Genomic DNA, 27,950 nt, shown 5'->3' on the forward strand with positions numbered 1-27,950 from the left:
GGTTATATCATGATGTCTATAACACCTCTGTGTAGATAGACAGGGTTATATCATGATGTCTATAACACCTCTGTGTAGATAGACAGGGTTATATCATGATGTCTGTAACACCTCTGTGTAGATAGACAGGGTTATATCATGAGAGAGTAAAGCCCCTTGAATTGAATTGAGAGAGAGAAGGAGAGAGAGAGAGAGAGAGAGAGAGAGAGAGGCAGAGAGAGAGAGAGAGAGAGAGCCCAGAGGCCAGCCAATCAGTGCTAAGCCTGCAGTGTGACGTGGGCTCAGTTGATCCAGCTAGCAGCAGTAGCGACTGAGCCAGGCAGCCAGGCAGAGTGTGTGTGTTGAGCGATCAGGATGATGATGTGCTGTCTACAGCAACTTTACTTCCAGGCCACTGGGGCTGGAGCTGGGGATACGGCTGGGGATAGGGATACGGCTGGGGCTGGGGAGAGGGATACGGCTGGGGATAGGGATACGACTGGGGATACGGCTGGGGATAGGGATACGGCTGGGGATAGGGATACGGCTGGGGATAGGGATACGACTGGGGCTGGGGATACGACTGGGGATAGGGATACGGCTGGGGCTGGGGAGAGGGATATGGCTGGGGATAGGGATACGGCTGGGGATAGGGATACGGCTGGGGATACGGCTGGGGATAGGGATACGGCTGGGGATAGGGATACGGCTGGGGATAGGGATACGACTGGGGCTGGGGATACGACTGGGGATAGGGATACGACTGGGGCTGGGGAGAGGGATACGGCTGGGGATAGGGATACGACTGGGGATAGGGATAGGGATACGGCTGGGGCTGGGGATACGACTGGGGAGAGGGATACGACTGGGGCTGGGGATACGACTGGGGAGAGGGATACGACTGGGGCTGGGGATACGACTGGGGCTGGGGATACGACTGGGGATAGGGATACGACTGGGGATAGGGATACGACTGGGGCTGGGGAGAGGGATACGGCTGGGGATAGGGATACGACTGGGGATAGGGATAGGGATACGGCTGGGGATAGGGATACGGCTGGGGATAGGGATACGGCTGGGGATAGGGATACGGCTGGGATAGGGATACGGCTGGGGAGAGGGATAGGGCTGGGGATACGGCTGGAGATAGTGATACGGCTGGGGAGAGGGATAGGGCGGGGGATAGGGATACGGCTGGGGATAGGGATACGGCTGGAGATAGTGATACGGCTGGGGATAGGGATAGGGCTGGGGAGAGGGATACGGCTGGGGCTGGGGATACGGCTGGAGATAGTGATACGGCTGGGGAGAGGGATAGGGATACGACTGGAGCTCCTGTATGGATAACACCCAATCAGCTCAATGTAATGGTTAACAGAGCGTTTTCCTTCAGCTCATTCTATCTCTCTGGGCCACTTTCTCTCTTTCTCTCTCATTTTCACCTCTCTCTTTCTCTCTCTTTTTCACCTCTCTCTTTCTCTCTCATTTTCACCTCTCTCTTTCTCTCTCATTTTCACCTCTCTCTTTCTCTCTCTTTTTCACCTCTCTCTTTCTCTCTCCTTTTCACCTCTCTCTTTCTCTCTCCTTTTCACCTCTCTCTTTCTCTCTCATTTTCACCTCTCTCTCTCTCTCTCTTTTTCACCTCTCTTTCTCTCTCATTTTCATCTCTCTCTTTCTCTCTCATTTTCACCTCTGTCTTTCTCTCTCTTTTTCACCTCTCTCTCTTTCTCTCTCATTTTCACCTCTCTCTTTCTCTCTCACCTCTCTCTCTCTCTCTCTCTTTTTCACCTCTCTTTCTCTCTCATTTTCACCTCTCTCTTTCTCTCTCATTTCACCTCTCTCTCTCTCTTTTTCACCTCTCTCTTTCTCTCTCTTTTTCACCTCTCTCTTTCTCTCTGACAAGCTATTTTCCACACCGCATTTGTTCATGTGATGGTTACGTGTGTGTGTGTACTCGTGTGTATGCATGTGTGTGTGTGTTGTCTATTTGTGGCGTATGTAGCTAACACATGATGTACAAAATGTTGTGCTCCAGAGAGGACATTTACGAAAAAAATGCAGAAAAGAGGTCTGCTATCTAAAAGGTTACAGCATGCATCCCCTGTTAGCCTGCTGTTACTATGCAGACTCTGGCAGGGAGGAGAGGAGTCCCCTCCAGCACTGGGCGATGACAAAGGTAAGTAGAGCTAATGCAGTCTCTCTCTCTCTGTCTCACTCTCTCTCTCACTCTCTCTCTCTCTCTGTAACGGGATTCTTCCGTCGAAGGAGAGGAGGACCAAAATGCAGCGTGGTTGAAATTCATGTTTGTTTTTAATAAGAAAACTATACATGAATAAACTACAAAAACAACAAACGTGTAAACCCGAAACAGTCCCGTGTGGAACAAACACTGACACAGGAGACAATCCCGCACAAAACCCAACACCAAACAGGCTACCTAAATATGGTTCCCAATCAGAGACAATGACTAACACCTGCCTCTGATTGAGAACCATATCAGGCCAAACACAGAAACAGACAAACTAGACACACAACATAGAATGCCCACTCAGATCACACCCTGACCAAACAAAACATAGAAACATACAAAGCAAACTATGGTCAGGGTGTGACAGTACCCCCCCCCCCCCCCCCCCCCCCAAGGTGCGGTCTCCGGCCGCAAAACCTGAACCTATTAGGGAGGGTCTGGGTGGGCATCTGTCCGCGGTGGCGGCTCTGGTGCTGGACGTGGCCCCCACTTCACCATAGTCTTAGTCCGCCACATTGTCCGCTTCCGTGGCCTCCTAACCACAGCGACCCTTCTAAATGACCCCAGTGGACAGAGGGGCAGCTCGGGACAGAGGGGCAGCTCGGGACAGAGGGGCACCTCCGTACTGGCTGACGACTCTGGCAGAACCTGGCTGACTGGCGGCTCTGGCAGATCCTGGCTGACTGGCAGCACTGGCAGATCCTGGCTGACTGGCGGCACTGGCGGCTCCTGGCTGACTGGCGGCTCCTGGCTGACTGGCGGCGCTGGCGGCTCCTGGCGGCTCCTGGCTGACTGGCGGCGCTGGCGGCTCCTGGCTGACTGGCGGCACTGGCGGCTCCTTGCAGACTGGCGGCACTGGCTGCTCCTTGCAGACTGGCGGCACTGGCGGCTCAGGACAGACGGGAGACTCTGATGGCGCTGGGCAGACGGGTAGCTCAGGCGGCGCTGGGCAGACTGGAGACTCCGGCAGCGCTGGAGAGGAGGAAGGCTCTGGCAGCGCTGGACAGGCGGGAGCACCTGTAAGGATGAGACGGAGAGACAGCCTGGTGCGGGGGGCTGCCACCGGAGGGCTGGTGCGTGGAGGTGGTACCGGATAGACCGGACCGTGCAGGCGCACTGGAGCTCTTGAGCACCGAGCCTGCCCAACCTTACCTGGTTGAATTCTCCCGGTCGCCCTGCCAGTGCGGTGAGGTGGAATAGCCCGCACTGGGCTGTGCAGGCGAACCGGGAACACCATGCGCAAGGCTGGTGCCATGTAAGCCCAAGGAGACGACCTGGAGACCAGATGCGTAGAGCCGGCTTCATGGCACTTGGCTCGACGCTCACTCTAGCCCGGCTGATATGCGGAGCTGGTATGTATCGCACCGGGCTATGCACCCGCACTGGGGACACCGTGCGCTTTACAGCATAACACGGTGCCTGCCCGGTCTCTCTCGCCCCCCGGTAAGCACAGGAAGTTGGCTCAGGTCTCCTACCTGGCTTCGCCATACTCCCTGTGTGCCCCCCCAAGAAACTTTTGGGGCTGACTCTCGGGCTTCCATCCACGCCGCCGTGCTGCCTCCTCATACCAGCGCCTCTCCGCCTTCGCCGCCTCCAGCTCTTCTTTGGGGCGGCGATATTCTCCTGGCTGTGCCCAGGGTCCTTTACCGTCCAACTCATCCTCCCATGTCCAGTCCTCCTTGCGCTGCTCCTGCTGCCTGTCACCACGCCACTTGGTCCTGTTGTGGTGGGTGATTCTGTAACGGGATTCTTCCATCGAAGGAGAGGAGGACCAAAATGCAGCGTGGTTGAAATTCATGTTTGTTTTTAATAAGAAAACTATACATGAATAAACTACAAAAACAACAAACGTGTAAACCCGAAACAGTCCCGTGTGGAACAAACACTGACACAGGAGACAATCCCGCACAAAACCCAACACCAAACAGGCTACCTAAATATGGTTCCCAATCAGAGACAATGACTAACACCTGCCTCTGATTGAGAACCATATCAGGCCAAACACAGAAACAGACAAACTAGACACACAACATAGAATGCCCACCCAGATCACACCCTGACCAAACAAAATATAGAAACATACAAAGCAAACTATGGTCAAGGTGTGACACTCTCTCTGTCTCACTCTCTCTCTCTCTCTGTCTCACTCTCTCTCTCTGCCTCACTCTCTCTCCTGGCTCTTTCTTTCTCTCTCCCCCCTATATATATATATATATATATATATATATATATATATATATATATATATATATATATATATATATATATATATATACACACAAACACACATATATACATATATATACACAGTACCAGTCAAGACTATTCAATTACACATATGGAATCACGTAGTAACCAAAAAAGAGCAAAACAAATGTTTTAGATTCATCAAATTAGCTTAGCCACCCTTTGCCTTGATGACAGCTTTGCACACTCTTGACATTATCTCAACCAGCTTACCTGGAATGCATTTCAATTACCAGGTGTGGCTTGTTAAAAGTTAATTTGATTGGTACTGTATATATCTCCCTCTATCAATTCAATTCATAAAAATGAACAGTAAACATTACACTCACACAAGTTCCAAAAGAATAAAGACATTTCAAAAGTCATATGTCTATATACAGTGTTGTAACGATGTGCAAATAGTTCAAGTACAAAAGGGAAAATAAATAAACATAAATATGGGTTGTATTTACAATGGTGTTTGTTCTTTACTGGTTGACCTTTTCTTGTGGCAACAAGTCACAAATCTTGCTGCTGTGATGTCACACTGTGGTATTTCACCCAATAGACATCGGAGTTTATCAAAATTGGATTCATTTTTTCTAAATCTTTGTGTGTCTGTGTAATCTGAGGGAAATATGTGTCTCTAATATGGTCATACATTTGGCAGGAGGTTAGGAAGTGCACCACAGTTTCCACCTCATTTTGTGGGCAGTGTGCACATAGCCTGTCTTCTCTTGAGAGCCATGTCTGCCTACGGCGGCCTTTCTCAATAGCAAGGCTATGCTCACTGAGTCTGTACATAGTCAAAGCTTTCCTTAAGTTTGGGTCAGTCACAATGGTCAGGTATTCTGCCGCTGTGTACTCTCTGTTTAGGCCCAAATAGCATCCTAGTTTGCTCTGTTTTTTTGTTAATTCTTTCCAATGTGTCAAGTAATGATATTTTTATTTTCTCATCATTTGGTTGGGTCTAATTGTCTCTCTCTCTCTGTCTCTGTCTCTCTCTCTCTCTCTCTCTCTCTCTCTCTCTCTCTCTCTCTGAATAACACAGTAGTCTACTAGACGTACTGCATTTCAAGTTACTTCCAGCGCCGACAGAGATGGCCGCCTCGCTTCGCGTTCCTAGGAAACTATGCAGTTTTTTGTTTTTTTACGTGTTATTTCTTACATTAGTACCCCAGGTCATCTTAGGTTTCATTACATACAGTCGAGAAGAACTACTGAATATAAGATCAGCGTCAACTCACCATCAGTACGACCAAGAATATGTTTTTCGCGACGCGGATCCTGTGTTCTGCCTTACAAACAGGACAACGGAGTGGATCCTATGCAGCGACCCAAAAAAACGACTCCGAAAGAGAGGGAAACGAGGCGGTCTTCTGGTCAGACTCCGGAGACGGGCACACCGTGCACCACTCCCTAGCATTCTTCTTGCCAATGTCCAGTCTCTTGACAACTAGGTTGATGAAATCCGAGCAAGGGTAGCATTCCAGAGGGACATCAGAGACTGTAACGTCCTTTGCTTCACTGAAACATGGCTCACTGGAGAGACTCTATCCGAAGCGGTGCAGCCAACGGGTTTCTCCACGCATCGCGCTGACAGAAACAAACATCTTTCTGGTAAGAAGAGGGGCGGGGGCGTATGCCTCATGGCCAACGTGACATGGTGTGATGAAAGAAACATACAGGAACTCAAATCCTTCTGTTCACCTGATTTAGAATTCCTCACAATCAAATGTAGACCGCATTATCTACCAAGAGAATTCTCTTCGATTATAATCACAGCCGTATATATCCCCCCCCAAGCAGACACATCAATGGCTCTGAACGAACTTTATTTAACTCTCTGCAAACTGGAAACGATTTATCCGGAGGCTGCATTCATTGTAGCTGGGGATTTTAACAAGGCTAATCTGAAAACAAGACTCCCTAAATTTTATCAGCATATCGATTGCGCAACCAGGGGTGGAAAGACCTTGGATCATTGTTACTCTAACTTCCGCGACGCATATAAGGCCCTGCCCCGCCCCCCTTTCGGAAAAGCTGACCACGACTCCATTTTGTTGATCCCTGCCTACAGACAGAAACTAAAACAAGAGGCTCCCGCGCTGAGGTCTGTCCAACGCTGGTCCGACCAAGCTGACTCCACACTCCAAGACTGCTTCCATCACGTGGACTGGGAGATGTTTCGTATTGCGTCAGATAACAACATTGACGAATACGCTGATTCGGTGTGCGAGTTCATTAGAACGTGCGTTGAAGATGTCGTTCCCATAGCAACGATTAAAACATTCCCTAACCAGAAACTGTGGATTGATGGCAGCATTCGTGTGAAACTGAAAGCGCAAACCACTGCTTTTAATCAGGGCAAGGTGTCTGGTAACATGACCGAATACAAACAGTGCAGCTATTCCCTCCGCAAGGCTATCAAACAAGCTAAGCGCCAGTACAGAGACAAAGTAGAATCTCAATTCAACGGCTCAGACACAAGAGGCATGTGGCAGGGTCTACAGTCAATCACGGACTACAGGAAGAAATCCAGCCCAGTCACGGACCAGGATGTCTTGCTCCCAGGCAGACTAAATAACTTTTTTGCCCGCTTTGAGGACAATACAGTGCCACTGACACGGCCTGCAACGAAAACATGCGGTCTCTCCTTCACTGCAGCCGAGGTGAGCAAGACATTTAAACGTGTTAACCCTCGCAAGGCTGCAGGCCCAGACGGCATCCCCAGCCGCGCCCTCAGAGCATGCGCAGACCAGCTGGCCGGTGTGTTTACGGACATATTCAATCAATCCCTATACCAGTCTGCTGTTCCCACATGCTTCAAGAGGGCCACCATTGTTCCTGTTCCCAAGAAAGCTAAGGTAACTGAGCTAAACGACTACCGCCCCGTAGCACTCACATCCGTCATCATGAAGTGCTTTGAGAGACTAGTCAAGGACCATATCACCTCCACCCTACCTGACACCCTAGACCCACTCCAATTTGCTTACCGCCCAAATAGGTCCACAGACGATGCAATCTCAACCACACTGCACACTGCCCTAACCCATCTGGACAAGAGGAATACCTATGTGAGAATGCTGTTCATCGACTACAGCTCGGCATTCAACACCATTGTACCCTCCAAGCTCGTCATCAAGCTTGAGACCCTGGGTCTCGACCCCGCCCTGTGCAACTGGGTACTGGACTTCCTGACGGGCCGCCCCCAGGTGGTGAGGGTAGGCAACAACATCTCCTCCCCGCTGATCCTAAACACTGGGGCCCCACAAGGGTGCGTTCTGAGCCCTCTCCTGTACTCCCTGTTCACCCACGACTGCGTGGCCACGCACGCCTCCAACTCAATCATCAAGTTTGCGGACGACACAACAGTGGTAGGCTTGATTACCAACAACGACGAGACGGCCTACAGGGAGGAGGTGAGGGCCCTCGGAGTGTGGTGTCAGGAAAATAACCTCACACTCAACGTCAACAAAACTAAGGAGATGATTGTGGACTTCAGGAAACAGCAGAGGGAACACCCCCCTATCCACATCGATGGAACAGTAGTGGAGAGGGTAGCAAGTTTTAAGTTCCTCGGCATACACATCACAGACAAACTGAATTGGTCCACTCACACAGACAGCATCGTGAAGAAGGTGCAGCAGCGCCTCTTCAACCTCAGGAGGCTGAAGAAATTCGGCTTGTCACCAAAAGCACTCACAAACTTCTACAGATGCACAATCGAGAGCATCCTGGCGGGCTGTATCACCGCCTGGTATGGCAACTGCACCGCCCTCAACCGTAAGGCTCTCCAGAGGGTAGTGAGGTCTGCACAACGCATCACCGGGGGCAAACTACCTGCCCTTCAGGACACCTACACCACCCGATGTCACAGGAAGGCCATAAAGATCATCAAGGACATCAACCACCCGAGCCACTGCCTGTTCACCCCGCTATCATCCAGAAGGCGAGGTCAGTACAGGTGCATCAAAGCTGGGACCGAGAGACTGAAAAACAGCTTCTATCTCAAGGCCATCAGACTGTTAAACAGCCACCACTAACACTGAGTGGCTGCTGCCAACACACTGACACTGACTCAACTCCAGCCACTTTAATAATGGGAATTGATGGGAAATGATGTAAATATATCACTAACCACTTTAAACAATGCTACCTTATATAATGTTACTTACCCTACATTATTCATCTCATATGCATACGTATATACTGTACTCTATATCATCGACTGTATCCTTATGTAATACATGTATCACTAGCCACTTTAAACTATGCCACTTTGTTTACATACTCATCTCATTTGTACATACTGTACTCGATACCATCTACTGTATCTTGCCTATGCTGCTCTGTACCATCACTCATTCATATATCCTTATGTACATATTCTTTATCCCCTTACACTGTGTACAAGACAGTAGTTTTGGAATTGTTAGTTAGATTACTTGTTATTACTGCATTGTCGGAACTAGAAGCACAAGCATTTCGCTACACTCGCATTAACATCTGCTAACCATGTGTATGTGACAAATAAAATTTGATTTGATTTGATTCGATTTGATTTGATTTGATTTAAGCCATTAGCCAGTGAAATATGAACAAAAGCACATTTTGAATGGTCTACGAATGGTTATGAATGGTCTATGAACGGTTATGGATGTTCTTTGATAACAGATGAATAAAGCCTAACATAACAGGCTTGTACATGTGTGAACCCAGAACTGTGACATCACCTCATCACTCGCCAGGTGACTGGGGAGGAGAGGAGTATAACACGTTGGGAGGTGTGGGGACAGTTTCCCTGTGTGTGTGTGTGTGTGTGTGTGTGTGTGTGTGTGTGTGTGTGTGTGTGTGTGTGTGTGTGTGTGTGTGTGTGTGTGAGTGTAAATGCTTCACATTATCACAGTGCTGTGAAAGCCTCCGTGTGATGCTGTGACAAGAGTTGTTGTCTGATAAGAGAGAAAGCCAGGAGAACCATGGGGGGGCAGGCTTTCACTACACCACCACTCCCCACATCTGGTCACCCTAACTGGGGTTGTGGAACCACAGGTATCCCCACTGCCCACTTGATTGATGATGGGATTAGTGATGCACGGGTTGACTCATAACCCGCAATCCCCGCGATTATATCTACGGGGTGGGTGGGTTTAGGGTCATGAAATATTGTGTGGTTGAATGGCGGGTGGCGGGCGGTTTGAATTAAGAGAAAACGATGAATAAAAAAAATCTCTTAAGTGTATAATTCTTGTGCATTTCATACCTAAAGGTTATATTTAGGTTTTACTTACATTATTTTTATCTGGGGTAAGTGCCTAAGATTTAGGGCCTCATCTTTCCAGTTTAGTTTTTGTTGAGTTATTGCATTTTCTCCCCGGTCCCTAAACCTCTGCTGCATGAGAAAAGCAGAGATGAAAGAGAAAACTGGACGGATGTCAACTTGACTGAACCATTGATTCTATCGATGTACTACTATTATACTATTACTACTACTATACTATTACTATACTACTACTACTATACTATTACTATACTACTACTACTACTATAATATTACTATACTACTACTACTACTATACTATTACTATACTACTACCACTATAATATTACTATACTACTACTACTATACTATTACTATACTACTACCACTATAATATTACTATACTACTACTACCACTACTATACTACTACTACCATAATATTACTATACTACTACTACTACTATACTACTACTGTACCATTACGATACTACCACTACTATACTATTACTATACTACTACTGCTATACTATTACTATACTACTACTACTATACTATTACTATACTACTACTACTATACTATTACTATACTACTACTACCACTACTATACTACTACTACCATAATATTACTATACTACTACTACTACTATACTACTACTGTACCATTACGATACTACCACTACTATACTATTACTATACTACTACTGCTATACTATTACTATACTACTACTACTATACTATTACTATACTACTACCACTATAATATTACTATACTACTACTACCACTACTATACTACTACTACCATAATATTACTATACTACTACTACTACTATACTACTACTGTACCATTACGATACTACCACTACTATACTATTACTATACTACTACTGCTATACTATTACTATACTACTACTACTATACTATTACTATACTACTACTATACCCCACTACTACTATACTATTACTATTCTACTACTACTACTATACACCACTATCCATATGAGTGGTACAGTCATCACGCTGGCACAAACATCAATTCAACATCTATTCCACTTTGGTGGAAACTACTACTATACCATTACGATACTACCACTACTATACTATTACTATACTACTACTATACTATTACTATACTACTATTACTACTACTATACTACTACTACTACTATACTACAATTACTATACTACTACTACTATACTACTACTACTATACTACTACTACTATACTACTATTACTATACTACTACTACTATACTACTATACTACTACTACTATACTACAATTACTATACTACTACTACTATACTACTACTACTATACTACTACTACTATACTACTATTACTATACTACTACTACTATACTACTACTATTACTATACTACTACTATTACTATACTACTATTACTATACTACTATTACTATACTACTACTACTATACTACTATTACTATACTACTACTACTACTACTATACTACTACTACTACTACTACTACTGCTATACTACTATTACTATACTACTACTACTACTACTGCTATACTACTATTACTATACTACTACTATTACTATACTACTATTACTATACTACTACTACTACTACTATACTACTACTACTACTACTACTACTACTATACAACTACTACTACCATTAGTACTACTATTACTATGATGTTGTAAGTTAAGTTCCAGCCTCAACATAGTAACGTGACACTCCTCTGGGTCTCCCTCCTCCTCTCCTCAGGCCAGACGACTGAGAAGAAACTAAACACAGACGTTCTCCAGACTGACTCCATCAATTACACCTTCCAGGCCCCTTGAAATACAGTATGATTAAAGAGTTGGACAAAATGAAAACAGGTATCAGTTGAAAGTGTAAACCTCCCTCTTATCCCCTCCCCCTTCCCATAGCCATCCAGCCATCCAAGCAGACCTGACTAACAGTGCCTCAGAAAGTATTCATACCCCTTGAATTATTACACATGTTGTTGTTACAGCCTGTATTCAAAATGTATTAAATATGAGTTTTTCTCACCCATCTACACACAATACCCCATAATGACATCACAATACCCCATATTGACATCACAATACCCCATAATGACATCACAATACCCCATAATGACATCACAATACCCCATAATGACATCACAATACCCAATAATGAGAAAGTGAAAACATATTTTATAAAAATGTTGCCAATTTATTTAAAATTAAATACAAAAATATCGAATTGACATAAGTATTCACACCCCTGAGTGTTAGAATCACCTTTGGCAGCGGTTACAGCTGTGAGTACTTGTGGGTAAGTCTCTAAGACCTTTGCACACCTGTATTGTACAATATTTGCCCATTGTTCTTTAAAAATCATTCAAAATTGTTGATCATTGGTAGACAGCCATGTTCAAGTCTTGCCATAGATTTTCAAGCTGATTTAAGTCAAAACTGTAACCAAGCCACTCAGGAACATTTAATGTTCTCTTGGTAAGCAACTCCAGTGTGTTTTAGGTTATTGTCCTGCTGAAATGTGAATTTGTCTTCCAGTGTCTGTTGGAAAGCAGACTGAACCAGGATTTTGCCTGTGTTTAGCTCTATTCTGTTTCAAGAGAAACAACAGTGAAACAGAGTGATATTCTGCTTGGTTTCCAAGCTAGTAGTTCCATACAACGAGTTATTGAATAGGATCTATGTGAGTAGTTGTACAGTAGAGTTCTGAGGAAGGGAATGCAGTCAGGGCATAAGATCCTGGGTGTTAACATAGCAGCATTGTAATTCACCCTATACACACAACAACACTGATGACATATTAACATAACAGCATTGTAATTCACACAACAACACTGATGACATATTAACATAACAGCATTGTAATTCACACAACAACACTGATGACATATTAACATAACAGCATTGTAATTCACCCTATTCACACAACAACACTGATGACATATTAACACTCAGCGTTGTAATTCACCCTATTCACACAACAACACTGATGACATATGAACATAACAGCATTGTAATTCACCCTATACACACAACAACACTGATGACATATTAACATAACAGCATTGTAATTCACCCTATTCACACAACAACACTGATGACATTTTAACTTAACAGCGTTGTAATTCACACAAGAACACTGATGACATATTAACATAACAGCATTGTAATTCACCCTATACACACAACAACACTGATGACATATTAACACTCAGCGTTGTAATTCACCCTATTCACACAACAACACTGATGACATATTAACACTCAGCGTTGTAATTCACCCTATACACACAACAACACTGATGACATTAACAGTCGGCTTTATTATCAGACTCTAGGCGTTCTCTAGCCTTATACAGACAGACAGATAGGACAGATATGAGAGAAAAGAGGGGGAGGCAGAGAGAGGGAGAGAGAGAGAGAGAGAGAGAGGGAGAGAGGGAGAGAGAAAGAGAGAAAGAGAGAGAGAGAGAAAAGGGGGGAGACAGAGAGAGAGGGAGAGAGAGAGAGAATGAAAGGAGAAACAGAGAAAAGACAACTATCTACCTCTTTAGCCAAGTGTAGAGTGTACAGAGAAAGCGAGGGAACGCGGGAGAGAGATAGAAGAGATGCTGCAGTGCATGTCCATACTGTACTGTACTGTACTGTGTGTCTGGTGAGGAGGGAGTGGTGTCGTCTCTCTTTACTCCCTCTCTCCGCTGCTGCTTTATTTGACCCACTTCCTCATCTCACCAACACCTAGGTAGCTGGCTGGCTTGTCAAGGCTACGACATGCTATTTAGGAGTTGAACAACGTGGCCACTCTGTAACAGACCTCTCATCTTAAAGGCACAATCTGCAATTTAAACAGCCTGATCCTGCTCCACATAATAGTTTTTTAAACGTATTTTGAAGCCATACAGATTTGGGGTTTTGATTGGGTAAGGCAGTTGTAGTAAGTTCGTATTAAAGGGATCTATGAGTTCTATTCTTCAAGAAGCAATTTGTTAGTATATATATATATATGTGGCCTTTTTCAGGAAGCTGGGTGTATGACGAACGTCACTACTTCACAGGAGAGACATTTTTCTAAATCAAAATGCATTTTCTTTTTTCAGAAATTCCTTCTTGAACATGTGAACTTTAATGTGCCTTAGTAATAAACGGGTGTGTCCTCTGTAAATATCAATACAATTGTTAAATTACGAGCCTAGTTGGTTTAGCCACAGAAGACAGGAACCTTCCCGTTAGCCATGATTGGTTGAGACAATCGATGGGCTGGAGAGATTAGTTCCGATTGGTCTGCCATGTCGCAGGCTTCTTTCTATAACATGAGCTGCTCAGATAATCCTTGCTACCGGGTTTTAAAAACAAGATATAGCCATGGAGAACTGCAAGTGTTGCTACTGCTCTCAATGACATTGCTGCCCTGAATTTGGCAGGCGCCATTGACAAATATCAGTGGGAAAAAGTTGTGAGGGACTACTTTCTGTTGACTGTCTGAAAATGAATCAGACGATGAGGAAATCCCTGACCTAGGTAAAACCATTTATTTCTGTATTTTACCCCCTTTTCTCCCCAATGTCGTGATATCCAATTACAATCTTGTCTCATCACTGCGACTCCCCAAAGGGCTCAGGAGAGGCGAAGGTCAAATCATGCGTCCTCCGAAACATGACCCGCCAAACTGCGCTTTTTAACACCCGCCCGCTTAACCCAGAAGCCACCTGCACCAGGAAACACCATCCAACTGACAAACAAAGTCAGCCGGCAGGCGCCCGGCCCATCACAAGGAGTCGCTAGAGCCCCGGCGGTCAAACCCTCACTTAACCTGGATGAATGCTTCACGGCCATGGTTGCCCTTAGTTTGAAGATGTAATCTAGAGACAGGTGTTTTATAAAACAGCCTTCTGTGTTCTCTTTTTGACTCCCTCTGCATTAGCAAACAAACTCGGTTTCCACAGGACATTCAACTGATTTCAAAACTCTGTCAATTTCTTCCGTGACAACTACACTGTTGATCTCCATTTCTTCTCCGTCACTGTCATCAGAAGACTCTAGTCTAGTTCAATGAAGAAGAAACAAAGTTCTACCGTGGCCTCCCAAGTGGCGCAGCGGTTTAAGGCACTACATCGCACTGCTTGAGGCATCACTACAGACCCGGGTTCGATCCCAGGCTGTGCCACAACTGGCAGTTGGCCCACTGTGTAGTAATATGACTCAAATCTCAGAAAGCCGTTTCCATTGCTACACTGAACAAAAATATGAACGCGACAATTTTACTGAGTTACAGTTCATATAAGGAAATCAGTCAATTTGATTCAGTCGATCCTGATCATCCCAAACAAGCTTAATGGGTGACATGGGTGTATGGGTGACATGGGTGTATGGGTGACCTAGATGTATGGGTGACCTAGATGTATGGGTGAAATGGGTGTATGGGTGACATGGGTGACCTAGATGTATGGGTGTATGGGTGCCATGAGTGACATGGGCGTATGGGTGACATGGGTGTATGTATGACATGGGTGACATGGGTGTATGGGTGACATGGGTGTATGCAGGTCATGGAGGTTTCCTTCTTTTCACTCTATCATCTAGGTTAGTATTGTGGAGTAACTACAAATGTTGTTGATCCATCCTCACTTTTCTCCTGTCACAGCCATTGAACTCTGTAACTATTTTAAAATCACCATTGGCATCCTGGTGAAATCCCTGAGCGGTTTCTTTACTCTCCGGCAACTGAGTTAGTAAGGACACCTGTATCTATGTAGTGACTGGGTGTGTCGATACACCATGCAAAGTGTTAATTATATTTCACCATGCTCAAGGGGATATTCAACGTCTGCTGTTTTTTTACCCATCTACCAATAGGTGCCCTTCTTTACAAGGCATTGGAAAACCTCCCTGGTCTTTCACTGCTCGACTGAGGGACCTTGCAGATAATTGTGTGGGGTACAGAAATGAGGAAGACATACTAAAATCCTGTTAAACACTGCAAACTGAGTGAGTCCATGCACGTTATTATGAGACCTGTTAAGCCAATCATTTTTTGGGGGCTTGCAAACTTATTTTGGCTTGCCATAACAAAAGGGGGTTGAATACTTATTTACTCAAGACAATTCATTTTAATGAATTAGTACAAATAAAAAATAAACATTATTCCACTTGGACATTACGGGTATTGTGTGTAATTGCCAGTAACAAAAATCTACATTTAATCCACTTGTAAATTCAGGCTGTAGCACAACAAAATGTGGGAAAAGTCAAGGAGTGTGTATACTTTCTGAAGGCCCTGTAAAGTATAAACAACACAGATTTTGTGAACAAGGAAGTGTAAAAAACTGAGCCAAAACTTTTCAAGGGCCATTTCTCAAAAGTGGGTTTACAAGTTTATCAACTTTCACCGTAGCATTACGTTCCCAGTGTTCTTCCTCCAATTGCAGCGAAGCTCAGAGCCTGTACTTTAATCCAATATCAAAAACACTGCTTCCAGTGTTGGACCGAAAAGAGACGAGGGGTCACAAATTATTGAAATGACCATTGAACAGCAGGAACTCTTATAGACTGTGTCTTTGAGAAAGCCAAATCAGATTCTCTACAGTGTATATCATTTACATTGGGGCTCCTGAGCTGAGATCCCAAGTGCTTGTTGATTGTCATGGATTAGATTATCGCTGTGAAAAACCTAGTCATGTGCCATTCTGATTCACACATGACGGCCAGAGTAGAGAGGAGAAGTCATGGCTCTCCATGCTACAGCATATTGCACTCCTGTTGACCAGATCAAATCAGATCATAATGAAGGTTTTCACCACCTCTCCTCAACTGTAGTTCAAATGCTGTAAAAAAACAAAATCTAACAGGAGAACTGTAATGTAGTTCAATGTAGCTTACTCATCGACACTCAAACAGAGCACTGTAAAGGTCTGACTTTGTGATTATAAAATGTGTGACACTAACCCATCCTCTGGACTATGTGTCAATCACTAGGGTACATATTGGAGAGAAAAACACATAGTTTAGTGAAGGAAAAAGTCCACACCTCCACCTCAGGGGCTGACTGACCCTTCTAATGCAATGTTGTCAACAGTACAACTGATTCCTGAACAAACTGTCCTTTCTGTCAACAGTACAACTGATTCCTGAACATCCTGTCCTTTCTGTCAACAGTACAACTGATTCCTGAACAATCTGTCCTTTCTGTCAACAGCACAACTGATCCCTGAACATCCTGTCCTTTCTGTCAACAGCACAACGGATCCCTGAACAAACTGTCCTTTCTGTCAACAGTACAACTGATTCCTGAACAATCTGTCCTTTCTGTCAACAGCACAACTGATCCCTGAACATCCTGTCCTTTCTGTCAACAGCACAACTGATTCCTGAACAATCTGTACTTCCTGTCAACAGTACAACTGATCCCTGAACATCCTGTCCTTTCTGTCAACAGCACAACTGATCCCTGAACATCCTGTCCTTTCTGTCAACAGCACAACTGATTCCTGAACATCCTGTCCTTTCTGTCAACAGTACAACTGATCCCTGAACATCCTGTCCTTTCTGTCAACAGTACAACTGATTCCTGAACAATCTGTACCTCCTGTTCTTTAGGATGTATCCCTCAGGGTGTCTTATTCACCTGGCAGCCCTCTCAAACAGCACCAGGAGTTTATGTGTGTGTGTGTGTGTGTGTGTGTGTGTGTGTGTGTGTGTGTGTGTGTGTGTGTGTGTGTGTGTGTGTGTGTGTGTGTGTGTCCTTGTGTTAGTGTGTGTACCTATCCCCCCCTCAGGGTCAGTTGTCTTTAGTTAAGAAGGAGGAAATCATTAAGAAGCCTTTCAGTTCAGAGAACTGAGGAACACCAGTCACAGCATGCCTGGTAGTGGATGGAACTAAGACCTGAGGAACACCAGTCACAGCATGCCTGGTAGTGGATGGAACTAAGACCTGAGGAACACCAGTCACAGCATGCCTGGTAGTGGATGGAACTAAGACCTGAGGAACACCAGTCACAGCATGCCTGGTAGTGGATGGAACTAAGACCTGAGGAGCATCAGTCACAGCATGCCTGGTAGTGGATGGAACTAAGACCTGAGGAGCATCAGCCACAGCATGCCTGGTAGTGGATGGAACTAAGACCTGAGGAGCATCAGCCACAGCATGCCTGGTAGTGGATGGAACTAAGACCTGAGGAACACCAGTCACAGCATGCCTGGTAGTGGATGGAACTAAGACCTGAGGAGCATCAGCCACAGCATGCCTGGTAGTGGATGGAACTAAGACCTGAGGAACACCAGTCACAGCATGCCTGGTAGTGGATGGAACTAAGACCTGAGGAGCATCAGCCACAGCATGCCTGGTAGTGGATGGAACTAAGACCTGAGGAACACCAGTCACAGCATGCCTGGTAGTGGATGGAACTAAGACCTGAGGAACATCAGTCACAGCATGCCTGGTAGTGGATGGAACTAAGACCTGAGGAACATCAGCCACAGCATGCCTGGTAGTGGATGGAACTAAGACCTGAGGAGCATCAGCCACAGCATGCCTGGTAGTGGATGGAACTAAGACCTGAGGAACATCAGTCACAGCATGCCTGGTAGTGGATGGAACTAAGACCTGAGGAACACCAGTCACAGCATGCCTGGTAGTGGATGGAACTAAGACCTGAGGAACACCAGTCACAGCATGCCTGGTAGTGGATGGAACTAAGACCTGAGGAACACCAGCAACAGCATGCCTGGTAGTGGATGGAACTAAGACCTGAGGAACACCAGTCACAGCATGCCTGGTAGTGGATGGAACTAAGACCTGAGGAACACCAGCAATAGCATGCCTGGTAGTGGATGGAACTAAGACCTGAGGAACACCAGTCACAGCATGCCTGGTAGTGGATGGAACTAAGACCTGAGGAACACCACCCACAGCATGCCTGGTAGTGGATGGCACACTGTAAACTACTGAAACGACTCTCTTTTGAGTTCTCCTTGAGTAGAGTTCATAGTGAAACTATTCCCTTCTCAGGGCTAAGATGCCAGGGGGTCAGGGAGCCAGGGGGGGTCAGGTCAGGCTTTGATGCCTTCACATGGCCCGCCCCTCCCCTGTGGAGAAGCAGAGGGACGGTCTGGTCTGTCTGGGCTGCTTGTGGAGGGGGGTAGAGGATTTGGGGGTTCCCTGGCCATGTGTCTAAGAAACCCCAGCCTCATCACTCTCACCAACATCACCATTCAGCCTCAGCCTCCACTCCAGCCTCTTTCAAACTAAACTAAGATGACAAGCCAGGTTCCCCACCATCTCTGTTGAGATGACATTATAGAAGGCCAGGCCATCACCAACGATAAGGGTAATCATCGTGTGAAACTTCAACTGGCTATGACTAAACTAAGTGTCAGTGTTAGTAAAGAGGTACACTTCAGGCCAGAGTAGCTGCATTTCAAAGTTCCCTGTCAGTGTCAGCAAAGAGGGACACTTCAGGCCAGAGTAGCTGCATTTCAAAGTTCCCTGTCAGTGTCAGTAAAGAGGGACACTTCAGGCCAGAGTAGCTGCATTTCAAAGTTCCCTGTCAGTGTTAGTAAAGAGGGACACTTCAGGCCAGAGTAGCTGCATTTCAAAGTTCCCTGTCAGTGTTAGCAAAGAGGGACACTTCAGGCCAGAGTAGCTGCATTTCAAAGTTCCCTGTCAGTGTTAGTAAAGAGGGACACTCCAGGCCAGAGTAGCTACATTTCAAAGTTCCCTGTCAGTGTCAGCAAAGAGGGACACTTCAGGCCAGAGTAGCTGCATTTCAAAGTTCCCTGTCAGTGTTAGCAAAGAGGGACACTTCAGGCCAGAGTAGCTGCATTTCAAAGTTCCCTGTCAGTGTCAGTAAAGAGGGACACTTCAGGCCAGAGTAGCTACATGTCAAAGTTCCCTGTCAGTGTCAGCAAAGAGGGACACTTCAGGCCAGAGTAGCTACATGTCAAAGTTCCCTGTCAGTGTCAGCAAAGAGGGACACTTCAGGCCAGAGTAGCTGCATTTCAAAGTTCCCTGTCAGTGTCAGCAAAGAGGGACACTTCAGGCCAGAGTAGCTACATTTCAAAGTTCCCTGTCAGTGTCAGCAAAGAGGGACACTTCAGGCCAGAGTAGCTGCATTTCAAAGTTCCCTGTCAGTGTCAGTAAAGAGGGACACTTCAGGCCAGAGTAGCTGCATTTCAAAGTTCCCTGTCAGTGTCAGTAAAGAGGGACACTTCAGGCCAGAGTAGCTACATTTCAAAGTTCCCTGTTAGTGTCAGTAAAGAGGGACACTTCAGGCCAGAGTAGCTGCATTTCAAAGTTCCCTGTCAGTGTTAGTAAAGAGGGACACTTCAGGCCAGAGTAGCTACATGTCAAAGTTCCCTGTCAGTGTTAGTAAAGAGGGACACTTCAGGCCAGAGTAGCTACATTTCAAAGTTCCCTGTCAGTGTCAGTAAAGAGGGACACTTCAGGCCAGAGTAGCTGCATTTCAAAGTTCCCTGTCAGTGTTAGTAAAGAGGGCCACTTCAGGCCAGAGTAGCTGCATTTCAAAGTTCCCTGTCAGTGTTAGTAAAGAGGGACACTTCAGGCCAGAGTAGCTACATGTCAAAGTTCCCTGTCAGTGTTAGTAAAGAGGGCCACTTCAGGCCAGAGTAGCTGCATGTCAAAGTTCCCTGTCAGTGTTAGTAAAGAGGGACACTTCAGGCCAGAGTAGCTGCATGTCAAAGTTCCCTGTCAGTGTTAGTAAAGAGGGACACTTCAGGCCAGAGTAGCTACATGTCAAAGTTCCCTGTCAGTGTCAGCAAAGAGGGACACTTCAGGCCAGAGTAGCTGCATTTCTAAGTTCCCTGTCAGTGTTAGTAAAGAGGGACACTTCAGGCCAGAGTAGCTGCATTTCAAAGTTCCCTGTCAGTGTCAGCAAAGAGGGACACTTCAGGCCAGAGTAGCTACATGTCAAAGTTCCCTGTCAGTGTTAGTAAAGAGGGACACTTCAGGCCAGAGGGACACTTCAGGCCAGAGTAGCTGCATTTCAAAGTTCCCTGTCAGTGTCAGCAAAGAGGGACACTTCAGGCCAGAGTAGCTACATTTCAAAGTCATTTATTATCTACACATTCAAGTTATTTTTAGCAAAAAGTTTGAGTACCTGCTAATAACCAACAAATGATTCAATTCAAACCGTGCCAGATCAGATCAGTGGGCTGGAAATAGATCTAAATAAATAGTCTCTAGTCTAGATTCCCAGCCCCATTCATTTGCATTGGACAGAAGTCACACCTACCTACAGTACGTGTACAAATTACCTCAACTAACCTGTACCCCCCCCGCACACTGACTCGGTATAGCCTCATTATTGTTATTTCATTGTTATTTATTTTATTTTTTACTTGAGTTTATTTGGTAAATATTTTCTTAACTCTTCTTGAACTGCATGGTTGGTTAAGGGCTTGTAAGTAAGCATTTCACGGTAAGGTCTACACTGTTGGTTAAGGGCTTGTAAGTAAGCATTTCACGGTAAGGTCTACACTGTTGGTTAAGGGCCTGTAAGTAAGCATTTCACGGTAAGGTCTACACTGTTGGTTAAGGGCATGTCAGTAAGCATTTCACGGTAAGGTCTACACTGTTGGTTAAGGGCATGTCAGTAAGCATTTCACGGTAAGGTCTACACTGTTGGTTAAGGGCTTGTCAGTAAGCATTTCACGGTAAGGTCTACACTGTTGGTTAAGGGCTTGTCAGTAAGCATTTCACGGTAAGGTCTACTACACCTGTTGTATTCGGGCGCATGTGACAAATAAAGTTTGATTTGATGCATGCTTAACAGCCATAAACATAGAATTAGGCTTACTAGAACAGGAATCTCCATTCAAGCCAATTGCAATGGCATGAGGCTTTTTCCTGTTCTAGCTATTATATTTCTTTGAACACAGCATCCCAGAGAGCCAGGATTTAGTTTACCATCAACACTGGAGAGGAACGATCCTCATCCTCCTCGTCCCTCCAATCCAGCCTTTCACAGTCCTCCCTTTCACTGGCTTGGTGTAGCCATGCTGCTGCCCAGTCTCGGCTAGCAGCATGGCTACCTACAGCCAAACCCAGACCACATCATCATCACTGGAGAGGAACGATCCTCATCCTCCTCGTCCCTCCAATCCAGCCTTTCACAGTCCTCCCTTTCACTGGCTTGGTGTAGCCATGCTGCTGCCCAGTCTCGGCTAGCAGCATGGCTACCTACAGCCAAACCCAGACCACATCATCATCACTGGAGAGAAACGATCCTCATCCTCCTCGTCCCTCCAATCCAGCCTTTCACAGTCCTCCCTTTCACTGGCTTGGTGTAGCCATGCTGCTGCCCAGTCTCGGCTAGCAGCATGCCTACCTACAGCCAAACCCAGACCACATCATCATCACTGCATCCATCCACACCAGAGTTGGCCTCTACCCCCCCCCTCTCTCTCTTACTCTCTGTCTCTCTCACACTCTCTCTCTTTCTAAATACTCCATGATGATTCACAGCAACAGCAGTAGCACTACAATTTCTAGGCTACAACATCACCATCACATCTCAGTTAGGTGACTGTTAGAAATAGTGGAATAAGTGAATGTCTCTCTTTTCCTTACGTAACTAAACCATGGCTTGCATTACACTGACTGCTGTGGCTCGAGGAAGAGAGAGGGAGAGAGGGAGGGAGGGAGGGAGGGAGAAGAGAGAGAAAAGGGAAGAGAGAGGGGGAAAGCCAGGGTGGATGACTGAAATGAATTTTAAAGATGGAGTCGTGTTATTTTTCCACCCTTCATTTCGCCTGAGGCTTAGAATGCTGTTTAGTTCCCTGGAAATAGAAGGCTCGGCTATGGGAATGAATCCACAGTATGTTGCTTATGTAGGAACCGTTTTCAGACAGCCTATGACTGCATAAGGTCAGCGCCAGGTACCTACCATTCCCTATCTACTGCACCATATGATGTGAAACAGACATCAAACAACACATTGAACATCAATACATCCAAAACAACATCTAGCCTATTCATATCTATGGGCTTGCAGTCCCTCCAAGTGAGGCCACTGGGTTTCTTCCCAAATGCATCCATCCCATTGAACAATTGTCTGTGTTTAATCATCATCTTATAATGACATAATTATCAGTCATATACTATCTATCCATGACTTCATATTCGGACTGCAATGTCCATCGCCATATAAAGTCATTATTAATGCTAGGACGATTAATGCTGTGCTGTCAAAGGTGGGTTTGCTCTAGTGGCGGATGATGAGTGTAAACAATATCACACTGCATTCTGAGAACGATATTCAACATTCCATATTTATTCCTTAACTTCCATTATAGAATGTTGCGTTTTACGCATTCAGTCACAGCTATATTAGATGCAGGCTAGGATACTACCAAGAGATGATGATGATGATGTGGAGGATACTGCCACTGGTACCACTGCCCATTCCAATGCAGACTACACGCCCCTCTGTGGCATGACATCTCCGAAGCTCAAGAATTCTACATCAAATTACTTTTAAAAAACCGTCAAGGGAAAAATAGGCACGGATGTGAAACTCCAAACAGCACATAATGGGTTTGTGTGAACGTATATTCATATTTTAAATTCGGTATAACAAATTCACAATATCAGGGCCAGGTCAGTGCAATGCAGGTGTGCGCATGCATCCGTGTGACACATTTCAATGTGGAGGAGATTCTAGTGTGGGCTCGGGCGCCGCGAAAATCGAGGCGTGTGTGTCCTTACGACTTGAACGCACTGCGATGCCTCGGAATGAATGGAATATAAACACAAATCCCACACATTGCAGAAGCAGACGCAACTATATAACATAGCGTACAATTGAGACATTTTAGTAATGGTGGTTAGGCTACTTACGCACTGCCTCCTGTCTGGGATCTAGACCGCTGGCGTTCTGTTGGATCTTCCCTATTTTATTCTGCAGAACCCAGACCCTCTGGTTGGTGGACATGATCTCGTTCTCCAGCTCCTGGAATAGGGAGCAGGCGTGTTTGGCCAGGTCGGAGAGCTGCCGCAAGGTCCGCGAGAGCACCACATTATTGATGGAGCACAGATCCTCAACGTTGAGCGAGCCTTCGTCATTTGGAATAGGTAACCTGCACAGTAACTGGGGTTCTACAATCCTTTTGGCAAATGGCATTTTGATCAACCGCAAAAATTATCCAAAATCCCCCCTAAAAAAAGCACACAAAAAATATCCAAGAAAAAAACTGTCGTTCATCGGGCGGTCTTCCGTCCCTCGTCCCCTCCTCTCCTCAATCCAAAATTCCCCGTGTCTCCTTCAGACCCTCCATCCTTTTCGTTGCTGAGATCTTACTCCGTCCGTTCTCCCGACGCGTGGCGCAGCCTGCCTGCATATAAGGATCCGCGCTACCCGAATGATCTTGGGTTGCCTCGGTGGCCTCCCCGGTTCTACTTTTTCATTGCTCCAGAATAGAGCGTGATGGCTTTAAAGGAAGAGAACACAAAACCCCGGAGTGATATCCTCAGACCGGATCAGGATTCAGGAATAGCGGAAGCTATTCAAGCGGCAGTAGCCTGCCTAGTGTGTTGAGCGGCAAATCAACGGGGAAGCGCGTGCTGCATACTGTCTCTACTATTACAGTCATAATGGGAAGAGCAGCGTATGAAAAACAGAGGGCTGGAATATAGTCAGATCTTTGTCTTTGAGAAAAGATTCAGCTTGATCTAATCTTTAGCTGCATTGCTGAGGTCAAGATCATATAAATTGTATAAACCAAAGAAAAGTCCATTGGCCTTGGGCCGATAACTACAAACGTATATTGTTTAAAGAACTGACAGACAACACCAATTAATCATTGACATTTATGATAAAAACCGCAGGTTCATTGATCCTATGTAATAAAACAAGATATGCCACACCAGTTGTCACTTCATAGGTCTTCTTTCAGAACCACTGTTTAAAGCCATGCAAGGGCTGACATCCATGATATCAAAATGATAGATTTAACCAGGCTATATAGTGTTTATTTAAATATGCTTTGTTTACAAACACTGTAGTAAAACAAGCTTATATTTTGGGTTCTGATGGGTACAACAGTTAAACTAAGCTCATGAGGCATTTATAAGTTACATTCTTCAAGAATCAATTGGTACATATCATTCATTTCTGAGTCCAAAAGTGGATGTAGCATCTGCTGATTACCCATTTAACACAGCCCTGTTGACCCCTGTCAGGCCTGGTTCTGTATAGTAGTCATTTAACACAGCCCTGTCAGGCCTGGTTCTGTATAGTAGTCATTTAACACAGCCCTGTCAGGCCTGGTTCTGTAGAGTAGTCATTTAACACACCCCCGTTGACCCCTGTCAGGCCTGGTTCTGTATAGTAATCATTTAACACAGCCCCGTTGACCCCTGTCAGGCCTGGTTCTGTATAGTAGTCATTTAACACACCCCTGTTGACCCCTGTCAGGCCTGGTTCTGTATAGTAGTCATTTAACACAGTCCTGTTGACCCCTGTCAGGCCTGGTTCTGTATAGTAGTCATTTAACACAGCCCTGTCAGGCCTGGTTCTGTATAGTAGTCATTTAACACAGCCCTGTTGACCCGTCAGGCCTGGTTCTGTATAGTAGTCATTTAACACAGCCCTGTTGACCCCTGTCAGGCCTGGTTCTGTATAGAAGTCATTTAACACAGCCCTGTCAGGCCTGGTTCTGTATAGTAGTCATTTAACACACCCCTGTCAGGCCTGGTTTCTGTATAGTAGTCATTTAACACAGCCCTTTAGACCCCTGTCAGGCCTGGTTCTGTATAGTAGTCATTTAACACAGCCCTGTCAGGCCTGGTTCTGTATAGTGGTCATTTAACACACCCCTGTCAGGCCTGGTTCTGTATAGTAGTCATTTAACACAGCCCTGTTGACCCCTGTCAGGCCTGGTTCTGTATAGTAGTCATTTAACACAGCCCTGTCAGGCCTGGATCTGTATAGTAGTCATTTAACACACCCCCGTTGACCCCTGTCAGGCCTGGTTCTGTATAGTAATCATTTAACACAGCCCCGTTGACCCCTGTCAGGCCTGGTTCTGTATAGTAGTCATTTAACACACCCCTGTTGACCCCTGTCAGGCCTGGTTCTGTATAGTAGTCATTTAACACAGTCCTGTTGACCCCTGTCAGGCCTGGTTCTGTATAGTAGTCATTTAACACAGCCCTGTCAGGCCTGGTTCTGTATAGTAGTCATTTAACACAGCCCTGTTGACCCGTCAGGCCTGGTTCTGTATAGTAGTCATTTAACACAGCCCTGTAGACCCCTGTCAGGCCTGGTTCTGTATAGAAGTCATTTAACACAGCCCTGTCAGGCCTGGTTCTGTATAGTAGTCATTTAACACACCCCTGTCAGGCCTGGTTTCTGTATAGTAGTCATTTAACACAGCCTTTTAGACCCCTGTCAGGCCTGGTTCTGTATAGTAGTCATTTAACACAGCCCTGTCAGGCCTGGTTCTGTATAGTGGTCATTTAACACACCCCTGTCAGGCCTGGTTCTGTATAGTAGTCATTTAACACAGCCCTGTTGACCCCTGTCAGGCCTGGTTCTGTATAGTAGTCATTTAACACAGCCCTGTCAGGCCTGGATCTGTATAATAGTCATTTAACACACCCCCGTTGACCCCTGTCAGGCCTGGTTCTGTATAGTAATCATTTAACACAGCCCCGTTGACCCCTGTCAGGCCTGGTTCTGTATAGTAGTCATTTAACACACCCCTGTTGACCCCTGTCAGGCCTGGTTCTGTATAGTAGTCATTTAACACAGTCCTGTTGACCCCTGTCAGGCCTGGTTCTGTATAGTAGTCATTTAACACAGCCCTGTCAGGCCTGGTTCTGTATAGTAGTCATTTAACACAGCCCTGTTGACCCCTGTCAGGCCTGGTTCTGTATAGTAGTCATTTAACACAGTCCTGTTGACCCCTGTCAGGCCTGGTTCTGTATAGTAGTCATTTAACACAGCCCTGTCAGGCCTGGTTCTGTATAGTAGTCATTTAACACAGCCCTGTTGACCCGTCAGGCCTGGTTCTGTATAGTAGTCATTTAACACAGCCCTGTAGACCCCTGTCAGGCCTGGTTCTGTATAGAAGTCATTTAACACAGCCCTGTCAGGCCTGGTTCTGTATAGTAGTCATTTAACACACCCCTGTCAGGCCTGGTTTCTGTGTAGTAGTCATTTAACACAGCCCTTTAGACCCCTGTCAAGCCTGGTTCTATATAGTAGTCATTTAACACAGCCCTGTCAGGCCTGGTTCTGTATAGTGGTCATTTAACACACCCCTGTCAGGCCTGGTTCTGTATAGTAGTCATTTAACACAGCCCTGTTGACCCCTGTCAGGCCTGGTTCTGTATAGTAGTCATTTAACACAGCCCTGTCAGGCCTGGATCTGTATAGTAGTCATTTAACACACCCCCGTTGAACCCTGTCAGGCCTGGTTCTGTATAGTAATCATTTAACACAGCCCCGTTGACCCCTGTCAGGCCTGGTTCTGTATAGTAGTCATTTAACACACCCCTGTTGACCCCTGTCAGGCCTGGTTCTGTATAGTAGTCATTTAACACAGTCCTGTTGACCCCTGTCAGGCCTGGTTCTGTATAGTAGTCATTTAACACAGCCCTGTCAGGCCTGGTTCTGTATAGTAGTCATTTAACACAGCCCTGTTGACCCGTCAGGCCTGGTTCTGTATAGTAGTCATTTAACACAGCCCTGTAGACCCCTGTCAGGCCTGGTTCTGTATAGAAGTCATTTAACACAGCCCTGTCAGGCCTGGTTCTGTATAGTAGTCATTTAACACAGCCCTGTCAGGCCTGGTTCTGTATAGTAGTCATTTAACACAGCCCTGTTGACCCGTCAGGCCTGGTTCTGTATAGTAGTCATTTAACACAGCCCTGTAGACCCCTGTCAGGCCTGGTTCTGTATAGAAGTCATTTAACACAGCCCTGTCAGGCCTGGTTCTGTATAGTAGTCATTTAACACACCCCTGTCAGGCCTGGTTTCTGTATAGTAGTCATTTAACACAGCCCTTTAGACCCCTGTCAAGCCTGGTTCTATATAGTAGTCATTTAACACAGCCCTGTCAGGCCTGGTTCTGTATAGTGGTCATTTAACACACCCCTGTCAGGCCTGGTTCTGTATAGTAGTCATTTAACACAGCCCTGTTGACCCCTGTCAGGCCTGGTTCTGTATAGTAGTCATTTAACACAGCCCTGTCAGGCCTGGATCTGTATAGTAGTCATTT

At 45.7% G+C, this 27,950-nt stretch overlaps 1 protein-coding gene across 1 annotated transcript in view; it reads right to left on the reverse strand.

The window, feature by feature from the left end:
- The window catches only part of nhsb (Nance-Horan syndrome b (congenital cataracts and dental anomalies)), a 158,093-nt gene extending 133,928 nt beyond the window's left edge, over positions 1 to 24,165 (reverse strand). The window contains exon 1 of the mRNA XM_036951558.1: positions 23,566 to 24,165. Coding sequence (XP_036807453.1) covers positions 23,566 to 23,848 — 283 coding nt within the window. The 5' untranslated portion in view covers positions 23,849 to 24,165. The remainder of the gene's footprint in view (positions 1 to 23,565) is intronic.
- Positions 24,166 to 27,950: the final 3,785 nt, after the last annotated feature.

This window comes from Oncorhynchus mykiss, chromosome 18, assembly GCF_013265735.2.
Source record: "Oncorhynchus mykiss isolate Arlee chromosome 18, USDA_OmykA_1.1, whole genome shotgun sequence".
In the NCBI taxonomy this organism is placed as follows: Eukaryota; Metazoa; Chordata; class Actinopteri; order Salmoniformes; family Salmonidae; genus Oncorhynchus; species Oncorhynchus mykiss.